At 30.2% G+C, this 12344-nt stretch overlaps 1 protein-coding gene across 1 annotated transcript; it reads left to right on the top strand.

The window, feature by feature from the left end:
• Positions 1-3579: 3579 nt before the first annotated feature.
• On the top strand, positions 3580-9619 carry LOC122595388 (disease resistance protein RUN1-like). Its single transcript, XM_043767740.1, has 2 exons — positions 3580-4130; positions 8134-9619. The coding sequence occupies exons 1-2, from the start codon at positions 3580-3582 to the stop codon at positions 9617-9619; spliced, it is 2037 nt and encodes a 678-aa protein (XP_043623675.1).
• Positions 9620-12344: the final 2725 nt, after the last annotated feature.

Genomic DNA, 12344 nt, shown 5'->3' with positions numbered 1-12344 from the left:
AGGTCAACGATTTCGGATCCAAATAATTTACACCCATGGGTTTAGGGTGGGGAGTACCGTATCCCCTCCCGATCATTTTTCCATTTAAGCGATATAAATTTATTAGGTGGGATTATCCCAACCAAAATTTTTGGTATCTAGACCACACCTACTATTTGTAGCGATATATAAATAGTGCGGGCCTCCATATCTGTAATGGCAAATCTGACAAAAAATAACGGGCTCCCTGTCAGTAATCGCTACAAATAGTTGGATATGGACAAAAACACCACTATTTGCAGCGATAATCGTTGCAAATAGTCTTGTTTAATTACCAAAAAAGTGGTCGAGATACCAATCGCCTTTCATAATAACAAAGTTAATAGTTATTGTTGAAAATCATGATATTATTATTCAAAAAAGGTGTATAGGAATACTTTTAGCGACTTTTTAATTTTCGTTTTTTTCTTTCTTGACTTGTGTACCTACACATGTGTAGGATCGTTGTTTTTACATGTAAATTAATAAATGAACATATGTACACAACAATGAAGGTTAAGGGCGGAACCCGTCAATCCATGGCGGAGCCATAACGGCTAAGGGTGGAGTTCGTTAGGTAGATTACCCATCACCGGTCACCCCTTATGACCTATCACACTATGACCTACCATCCTCAATAACCTATCACCCCCACCAGCTTTGGTTTATGAATATCCTTAAGGGCGAAGCCCGCTCCGAATCATAATTTTTGTTCAACCTACACATGTGTAAATACTAAAAAGAAAACGGAAATTAAAAAGTCATCAAAAGTATATCGAATTAAATCTCTAATGAAAAAGGACGAAATTTTAAGACTACTCATGTTTTTTGTTTCGTCTAATGATTTACGATTTGTGAGATAAAGCATTTTCAATGATTTAGGTGAATTTTATTATTTAATTAAAGAGAGAGAAAAAGAGAAAGAATGTGTGGTTCAGAATGATTCTTGAGTTCTTTTTTATTTATGAATTCTCAAAATAACTCACCCTTTAAGCGATATAAATTTATTAGGTTTTCATATTAACAAAGTTAATAGTTTTGTTGAAAATCATGATATTATTATTCAAAAAAGGTAGATGGGAATAAAACGCTGTTAAGTACCTAAGCTTAGGTGTGCAACACTTACATATTGTTTTTTTAATCCAAAAAATTCATGGAGCCTAAGCATTTATTCATTAATCAAGAAATATTAAAAAATTTATATGTGATGGGTTCCACATCTAAGCTTAGATGCCGGACAACCTTATATTCACTTAAATCTGTATAATATATGTTTAATAGGATATGTATGTTTTATTTTTGAATTATGACGGTGTAAATTTACTTATAGCTACCGTTTAATGTATATGGTTTGTAATATACTAAAATGTCTATTATATATTTTAGTAATTACGATTTAAAATTATTTATATATATATATTATATATATACATGGGGTGGCTATCAAATGAGAATCAAATTAAAATGAGAACACTTAAAACTACATTTTGATGTATTAAAAGTCTATAAAACTGACATAGTGCATAACTAATTATCATTATTTAAGTGTTTAATAATACATTGATATGTCAAAATCAAAAAAATCACATTTTTTGTTGGATGCATCATTTTGATGAATATGCATCCAAGATGGATGCACAAAACAAAAAACGTGATTTTTTCGATTTTGACGAATCAATGTGTTGTTAAACACTTAAACAATGATAATTAGTTATGCACTATGTTAGTTTTATAGACTTTTAATGCATCAAAATGATCATCTTGTAGTGTGTTTTTGGAATGAGAGGATGAAAGTATTTATAGGGAAAAAAAGTAGAATTTGAAAACTAACCGTTATCGTTCAAAAATATCCGTTAATGATCAAATTCTGTATTTATTTTTATTTTTATGTTTATTTAAGTTATTTAAATATAATAGTTACAAATAAAAAAAAAATGACCTACTCCAATGGGAATGTCTTATAATGGGGGGAATGTCTTTCATTATTAGTGAATACCACATCGAATGTTTTAGATGGTCTATGCTTCAAATTTCAAATACTGTCTTTAAAATGACTATCAAAATTATTAAATTAATAAATAAAAAGGATTTTAAATTGTAGGGCGTTAAATATATATATAATCTTATAAAACATTTTGTCCTTTTTAAAAATCTCAATTCATTATTTGAAATAGCTAAAACACCCTTTTCTTTATACATTAATTTAAAATCCCTAGCTGATATATCTATAATACCCTTAAATCTCAATCACTCATTTTCTTTTCTCTCTTCAAATCTCAACCACTCTTTTTTTTTTCTCTCCCCCCCATAAATCATTTTATTTATCTAATTCATTCAAAATCTTTTATCTCAAAAACCGTATATCGATAAATTTAAAAAATTGTTTGAGTGTTCTTAAAATTTCGTGCTCTTTCATTAGAAATGTCATTCGATATACTTTTGACAAATTTTTAAATGCGAGGGCGGAGCCCATACGGATAAACCATTTGGCTGTCACACTCTATGACTTCACCTCCTATGACCTATCACCCCTGCCATCTCACAGCCGTAATGCGCGGACACTTTCCATATATATATATATATATATATAATCATAGATGCATGAAAAAACAAACAGTTAAGTACTTTTTTGTCAATGTGGTTTATCGTTTTATCATTTTTCATTCTCGCTGTTAACTTTTGGCTAAAATCATCCCCATGGTTTGCGTGTCGTCCTTGGTTCCGTTAACCCCCTCATGTGCATTTATGTCTTTTCACCCATCTTCATGGTTTGTCCTTATGGTTGAGTGCAAAATTCGTCCTTATGGTTTGTCGTTTTTGCATTTTTCATCTTTGTCTTTAACAAACCTCTAAACAAGAATTTAATCAAAAACTAAAACAAACTCAAATCAAAAACCTATATATACTTACATATGAAGATCTAATTTAATATCGGTCGGTACCGCTAATTTAATTTAATTTATTTTATTTTATAAAAATGTTATAAAACTTATTATAATTTAACAAAATATAATTACTATCCTCAAATATAGGTATATATAGGTTTTTGTTTTGATTGGATTAAATTCTAACCGGTAATTTTTGTTTGTTAATAGCGAGGATGAAAAATGCAAAAAAAGACAAACCACATGGATGATTTTTGCAATTAAATGGGTGAATAGACAAAAATGCTCCTCACGTGACTTGCATGTGAGGGGGTTAACGGCAAAGTTATAACGGTATGGATAAAATGCAAACCACGGGGATGATTTTAGGCAAAAATTAATGACGAGAACGAAAAGTGATAACTCAATAAACCACATGGACGAAAAAAAGTAGTTAACCCAAAAACAAATTAAACAAAGTCAAAAGAAAAACCGAAGAATCTACAATGATAAATGAAGTAAAAAAACAAACCAAGTCCAAGTCTTTTTAGCGTGTTAAAAAAGCTGCAATATCAGAGAAGCTGCAAGGGGGCTTGTTTTTAATTTCCTCTCGTACGTACGTACTACTTGTATATATATACTTCGATCTACATTGTTAAAGTTATTTCAACAGTCTTTCTCTTTTATACTTTTCTCAATGGCATCATCATCATCATCATCATCATCAAAATATTCGATATCTAAAAGTCATCCATCTAGTTTTAGTTATGATGTTTTTCTAAGTTTCCGAGGTGAAGATACTCGCAAAACATTCACTGACCATCTCTATAGAGGCTTGAGGCAAGCTGGAATCCGCACATTTCGGGATGATGATGGGATGGAGAGAGGGAAGTTGTTGAAACCGGAGCTAGAGAAAGCCATCCACGAGTCTCAAGTTTCACTCATTGTTTTCTCAAAAAACTATGCAACCTCAAAATGGTGTCTTGACGAGGTTTTGATGATCATGGAAGAATTTGATCGGAGGTCTTCCGCTAAGCGTCAAGTAGTACCCGTGTTCTATAACATCGACCCGACTGATGTTCGAAATCAAACTGGTTGCTTTGAACAAGCATTCAAGGGTTATGAAGATGAAGTAACAAGGGAAAAGGATGCTCAAAGGAAGATGAAGTTGTCGGAGAAGGTGAAAGCATGGAGGGGTTCTCTTACAAAGGCCGGATCCCTCACAGGAATGGTACATGGGGAAGATGGGTACGTTTGCATTTACCTATATTCTTGATATATTTATTTATTTTTTCCATATTTCCAATATTAATGTGTATACGCCAGTTCCATTTTGGTGGGCTGATGGGGGCTTACCTATCTTGGGGTTAACGTGGGTTCGAAGCTCTGTAAGAGCAATCGGAGGAGTATCGGATGTAGAATAAAATTAGGATTGGGATTTTAATTTTTACGACAAGCTAGCTCTCGGGCTTTTCAACTTTAGACACCAAAATCAATTTTTTACTTTCTACCCCTAATAATTAATAAACTTTAGGTGTTTCTAATTCTTACCACCAGACTTTCCGGTAATGCTAGATATATGCTTATGTTAACAATTCGGAGACGATAGTAGTAGTGGTGGTGATGGTGATGGTGGGTGATGGCGGCGACAACGAATGGCATAGATTATTGGTAGTGGTGGTGGTGTGACGATAGCAACGACGAGTGGTGCATGTTATTAATGTAAAATTAAAATTAATTCATGTAAATGATGGTACTACAAAAAAAATTTCATTTGTCCACACTTTTAGTAGAGTGTGAACAAATTAAAAATTTTGTCATGCTTTTTTGTGTGTAAAAATATATAGAAACAAAAGTGGATGAAAATTTCTTCACACTAAAAAGTGTGCAGAAATAAAAGTTCACACTTTTACACTTTTTAGTGTGAAATTTCATAATTATTTTGTCACACCCCATTTGTCCACGCTAACTTTTTAGGTAGTGTGGATAAATGAGGTGTGACAAAATAATAATAAAAGTTCACACTAAAAAGTGTGAACTTTTAATTCTACACACTTTTTAGTGTGAAGAAATTTCCATCCACTTTTATTTCTATATATTTTTACATACAAAAAAGCGTGACAAATTTTTTAATTTGTTCATACTCCAATAAAAGCATGGATAAATGAAAATTTTTTTGTAGTAGTGTAATTATTAAGTTGATTTATACCTTTTAAATAAATTTTGCATCACTTTTCATTTTCGTAGTAGTGTAATTATTAAGTTGATTTTTTAATTTGCACCTTTTAAATTTTTTTTAGATTTATGATATACTTTGGTAATATACTTTTATTGTTTAAATATATGTATCAACCATCTTATACACGTTACGAATTTTACGTATTGTTAAGTATTCCGAGGCAACGCCCGGAAAAAAAATTTAGTTTTTTTTTTGAACAGCGAGTTAGTAGTTACTGGTTAGCAGTTAGCTTCGAGACACCACAATGATATTCAATTGAGCAGTATGTGGTGCTCGAACCACGCGTGCCTGGGATGAAATCCAGGACTTTCGAAAACCCTCCTAATAATTTACTCCTACAAATCTAAAAAGTAATATTCGAACCCTGATGGATTTTTTCAAGGTCATAAATCTTACTAATGGGTCACCAACCCATTGACGAAAAAATAACTTAGTTATTAATGTATATATATATACTTTATAAGTTTATTTAAATTTTCAAAATATAGCATTCTTAATTGCTATTTTTAGAAGGGGTGGGAGACTATTGTCTCGGCTTCTCACTAATTTCTCGTAAATCGTACAAATTTTTAATAAAATCGATTTTATAATAAAACAACAACAACAACAACAACAATAATATAACAAATGTCATTTAGTGGCATATACTTTTAATGACATTTGTTTTATGTGTCACTAATTCATACTTTTTTGTGGCATTTCATATATGCTACTAATAGATCATGTGTTATAGTGACACTTGCGTAGTTTATGCCACCGATAGTTGGATATTTTAATATTTTAGTGACATTTTCAAAAATTATTATCCGAATGCGAAATTCAGATACGAAATTACGGGTATCCGATTTTTCGGATAAAATCCGATCAGATTTCGGATTTTCGGATACAGATGGTTTTGAACACCCCTATTATTCGGACACTTACATTCATCTTTTACAAATTGTGATATTATATTATTTATTTTATTATTTTGCAAATTACGAGATTTAATATGTAGATTATATTTATATTTAAATAATTATTTTGGATCTGATATTTTAAAATCTATCTATTTATACATAATAAAAGAAAAAAAGCTTTTTAAATAAAGATATATATATATATCATAAATATATCCACCAATAAATTAAATATCATACAATTTTATTTGTTTTGCAGAATGTTACAATGAATACATACGATATTAATTAAAAACTTTAAAAAAACTCAATGATTCTTAATGAAATTTTTGTAAATTTTGTTTATATAATAATGCATCTAAATTAAAACTATACAACAATTATATCATGTTTAATCTTAAAATATATATTAGAGGGTAACTCCATGATGCGACAAAGACAATACACAACATGCGGGGGTCATGACGAGGTTAACTTCAAACCAAATACTTGTGTAAGAAAATGATAATAGGGTACTCACGCAAAATATCAAGATAATGTATCGACGAACTAAAAACATTTATTGTAATTATTCATAATTAAAACATGTACTTACAATAAATTAAATTGATAACTTAATAAAGTAATTATATAAGAAGATAAATTTGGTTAAATGAGTATAAAAAAGATAATTAATAAATTAATTATGATATTATAGATATTTTAAGTATGTATTTTTTTTGTCCGTATATTTTTAGTAACACCCAAAAAAATCCATTTGTTTATTTTATGAATATCTTTTACTTTTAAAGTCTTCATTGATATAAACTTCTTTAAAATTAGTCAATATACATGAAAATCCGTTTTGTATTCAACTTTAAAAAAGTAAAAAGGTAAAAATTAAGGATCATTTGGCAATTGCGTGAAGAATATGAGAAAGCATCCCTAGGTATTGGGTTCAATTTTCGGATAGACAAGCGTGTGCGGTTTATTCACTGAAAATTATTATGTGTAATAGAAACTTGTACATTTTATACATAAAAAACTTATAAACTTAAATAGTTTTTTTTTAAATAAAAACATAATCAATAACTATATTAATGATTTAAATGTTATATGAAGACCAGAACGATAATGAAAGTTATTAAATATTAATAAAGTAAAGTAACTCTCAATGACGTCTTCCACGGGTTTGGGTCCCAATACCGTCTTCGACGGTGTATGGGGGAGGTTGATATGTAGACAGCCTTACCCCTATCAAAGGTAGAGAGGCTGCTTCCAGGTTCTACTATAGGTAGAAAAGGACCTCCAGCCTTGCTGGGTATGAGGATCGAACTCATGACCTCTGTTTTTAAAGGCATAAGCTACAACCACTAATTCAACCCAGTTGGTTTAAAGATATTAAATATTGAAAACGTTATATATATAAAGACGAATGAAAATAGTTAACCCAAATGGTAGTTAAAGTAAAATCGTAAGCATGTAAAAATTGTTTGATGAAAAACATGAGAACCCAAAAATTTAATGTCAAGAAAATGGAAAAACGAAAACTTTAATACGAGACGAAAGTTACAAGACGACAACTTTTAAAGGATTAAAATGATAATTATAAAAAAAAAATTATTATATGTTATAAGAACTTGTATATCTATACAACATTAATAAACAAACTACCATTCCCCTTTTTCAACTCCTTATCTTTAAAATACACAAAATACTCTTAGTTTTCAACACATTCCTAACTTACGCACTAAATATACCAATATATCCCTAAAATATTTTACACTCATATTTATCCAATCTATCTATCTTTTTTATTAATCAATTTAAATATTTCCAGCTAATATCTTTATAATTTTCTTAATAAAGTTATTTACAAATGATACATCCCTTAATCATAAAATAATTACACTACTATTTAAGTCAATTACTTTTAAATTAATAACCGCATCGTTACCACCACCGTCACTAGAATCACCCGTTGCCGCCACCGTCGCTGCATTGCGCGGGTACCCATCTCATATATATAATAATTTTGTTTTAATTAAACGATATCTTTGTATTTTATAGGAAACGATTTAGATTTTTCTCCCAAGTTAATGGTAGCGTTAAAATGACTATTTATATTTTTCAGGTATGAGGCTGAATTCATAAGCGACATCGTCAATGACATAAGAAAGAAGGTGGACTACAATGCTCTTTATATTAAAGACAAACTCGTGGGAATGAAGGAAAACGTTGCTGAGATTGAATCATGGTTGCAAGACCCGTCACCTAATTCCACAATCCTTCTCATTGATGGAATAGGAGGCATAGGAAAAACGACCATAGCCAAATTAATATTTAACATGAACTATCGTGAGTTTGATGGTTGTTGCTTTCTCAGGAATATTAGGAAGATATCAAATCAACAGAATGGACTACTTCGCTTACAACGTCAGCTTCTTTCATCAATTTTCAAGAGCCAACAGAAAGAGACTATTTGGAATGAGGATGAGGGAACGACTAAGATTATTAATGCAATAAACAAGAAAAAAGTACTTCTTGTCCTTGATGATGTTTCCACACCATCACAGTTAGAATCGTTATTAGGACCACAAACGTTTTATTCTGGAAGTAAAGTGATTATAACAACGAGGCAGAAGTCGTTAGCAACTGCTTTCATAATTCCTCCTAAGATCAAAACAATCCAAAATCTATCCAAGAATGACTCCTTCGAGCTCTTTAGTCTACACGCCTTTCCTCAAAATCAGCCGTACGATGGTCGATTAGAACAAACAAGACAAGTAATTCGTCACTGTGAGAATCTTCCTTTAGCTCTTGAAGTGTTGGGTACATATCTACGTGGAAAAAACAATTCTCAATGGGAAGAAACCATATCCAAGTTAGACAATTCTCCTCTTCATGGGATTCAAAAAGTTGTACAGCTGACCTATGATTCTTCTCTGGAAGATAATGAAAAATTCGTGTTCCAACAAATTGCTCGTTTTTTTGTGGGGAAGGATGAAGATTTCATTGTCAAGGTATTAAGTGAATGCAAGCAATACCCTACTACTAAAATCAATAAAGGGGATTTGTTAAGTGCTGATGTGAGGTGTGGCAATCTATTGCATTCAGGAAATAAATCTTTAGATGTAGATGGAGTTTGTAGAAAAGTAAAGACATATTGGGCGAACCTTATTAGTGAAGATGATGTGTCTGATTACTTCGAAGACGAAGTTGATGATATAACAAGACTGAAGGATAAAGTGTCTGATTACTTCGAAGACGAAGTTGATGATATTAAAAGATTGAAGGATAAAGTGTCTGATTACTTCGAAGACGAAGTTGATGATATAACAAGACTGAAGGATAAAGTGTCTGATTACTTCGAAGACGAAGTTGATGATATAAGAGGACTGAAGGATAAAGTGTCTGCTTACTTCGAAGACGAAGTTGATGATATAACAAGACTGAAGGATAAAGTGTCTGCTTACTTCGAGGACGAAGTTGATGATATAACAAGACTAAAGGATAAAGTGTCTTCTTGCTTCGAAGACGAAGTTGATGATATAAGAAGATTGAGGGATAAAGCATCTGATTACTTCGCAGGCGATGGTAAATTCTGGAAGATGTTCTGAGTAGAAAGGATCTAGAGAGAAATGGCTTGCCAACCCATTATATATATGGATTAGTGTACCGGAATGCAACAAACTATACCCAAAAGGTTATAGTGTGCACGAACTAACGTTTTATTCTATTGTATGCATAAACTTAGTAAAAATGTTCAAATCATGCAATGTGTATACGTGGCAGCCCGTATGAGTTGCCACGTGTAAAAAAATTTTTTTTGACCAAACCATGTGTAAGGTTTTTATTGGTCGGTCACAAAAAGTTGCATAATAAAACCTTTTTTATTAAATTTATGCATACAATAAAAAAAGACGTTAGTTCGTACACACTATAACCTTTTGGACATAGTTTGTTGTATTCCGGCGCACTAAACCCTATATATATATATATATAGGGACTATAATACTCTTAGTTAATTATTATACTTGTAAATATAAATTATAGTTATAATGTTATGTAAAATAGAATTAATCTAATATAAGTGTGACCAAGTTAGGGTATAACGAGACATACTTGGCCTGTCATTTGCCATGGTTAATTCGAAAATAGATTTATATACAATATGAATGAATATGTGTGTGTATTTGAAGTGTAAAGTGAAAGGTGTGTGCGAATGAGTTATGTATATATAGGAAAAGATAAATAAAAAAAAAATTCAAAAACTAGCCGTTAGTCACAACCCCGCGCCTCTAGCCTTGCGTGGTCACACCACACATTTTTACGCCACTACGCGTGGTGAAGCGTCGGCAATGGTGTTCAAACGCGGTCCCTCGCACCCGCCACTCATACGTTGCCAACATTCTAGTAGACTTAATATTCAATTTTGTATAAAATGTATTTCCACTACGTTTGACCAGTTTATCTCCTGCAACTTTTTTCAACACTTTATAATTTATATTAACTAGTTTGGATGAAAGTAGATATAATAGACTTAACACATACACATATTGCGAAAATTTGACAATCCAAAAACTGGTTTATCACATCATACATTAATGGCCAAAATTTATTCTTACGAAAGTTTAACAAAAGCATGAAACAGATCACCAAAAGCATAAAACATAATAATCCCAAAAGCATAAAACCATATTCCTACACCACTTTCGCTTTCTTCTATTTCTCATTTCAAGTAAACTATTTGTGTATCAAATGAGAATTTGAGTAAACAATCATGTTTCCAAACCTACAAACTCACCAACCTTTTTATTGACTCTTTTAAGTACTTTTTTCAAGAAATCAAGCAAATCATGGCTAGGATGGTAGTATGAGACTCGTATCAGACTTTAAGCTTAGGACTTGGAGTGATTGCATGGTTTCCTATATGTATTAGATTGGCAATATGCCTATCGTTTCCCCTGTGTGGGAACTTATCTTATGTTTATTTTGGATGCTTTATCGAATCTATGTTTGTGACATTTGTATACCTATTTGAACTATGTATTTGACTTATTATGTTTATGTTATGAACTCATTTAGTTATTACTATGTAACATCCATGTGCGCGTGTGCTTATCTTGCTCTCCGAGTTTTCCATCTTAGTCGGGTGTGACATAAATATCAAAATAATAAATAACAAAATATATATGTGAAATATTACAAAACATGAAAAAAACAAATTTAAAAGAATAAATCTTTGTGTAGTAAAAAAAAACCGTAATCAAACTACAATTGACAACAAACTAAATTAAAAGAGATGAAAAATAACAATAGCATACAATTCAATATCAAATAATAATAAACACAAACAAAATATTGAAAATAAAATTAAAGTAATATAAAAAACCGTATGATTTTTTTATTGAAAAAATTTACTGAACTTGATTTGTTTATTAAAGATAGAAAGAAGAGTAATAATATGAATGACTATGCTTAATAAAAATTTATGTTGTATATATAATAATTTATTGGGAGAGTTTTAAGGATATTATATATATTTAAAATTTTTAAAAAAATTGTTTTGATAGAAAAAGATTTATGATAAAGTTTTAAATAAAATTATCTATTTAATAGTAAATAAAAAATTAAAAAAATCTAGAAAAAAAAAGCTCTAAAGTAACTAGAAGAAAGTTTTGGGTCCAAATTAAAAAGAGCTCTTAGGAGTGCCAAGTGTACATCTAACCTACTCTTTTAGTTATAACTAGATTAAACTCGAATATTGTCCAGACCTGACCGAAAATGTAAATAAAAAATATATTGACAGTTATAATATTATTCATAGTTTTTTATATTATAAAAAGTATCAGATTATGAATTATGCAAATAATAAAATTATGATATTTGAGAATATATATTTTATATGTCAAATATGTTAAAACATGATCATTAATTAAACATAACACTAAGTTATGATGAATTTATATGTGAGAGTTATAATAATAAATAGTAATAATAATACTCCATCCGTCTCATTTTAAATGTCGTAATTTGACATTTCAAGTCTTTTTCTTTAGATTTTGATCTTAAATGTCTTTGTTTGTGTTATATATTAGTTGATGAAATTTATATCACTGAAAAGTATGTTTAAAATTCAACTCATTCATATGTTATATAACACACAAACAAAAATATTTATAGTCAAAGTTGAAGACGGAAGACTTGACAAGTCAAATTTAAACAATTAAAATGGGACAGAGAGAGTAGTAAGAAGAACTAAAATAGAAATAATTAAATAATAATAGTAATTTACAATATTATTCATAATTTTGATATTATACAAATTATCAGGTTATAACC

The sequence above is a fragment of the Erigeron canadensis genome, chromosome 4 (assembly GCF_010389155.1).
Source record: "Erigeron canadensis isolate Cc75 chromosome 4, C_canadensis_v1, whole genome shotgun sequence".
Taxonomy (NCBI): Eukaryota; Viridiplantae; Streptophyta; class Magnoliopsida; order Asterales; family Asteraceae; genus Erigeron; species Erigeron canadensis.
Note: the sequence above shows the minus strand (reverse complement) of the source record. Positions and strands in the feature narration are given on the sequence as shown.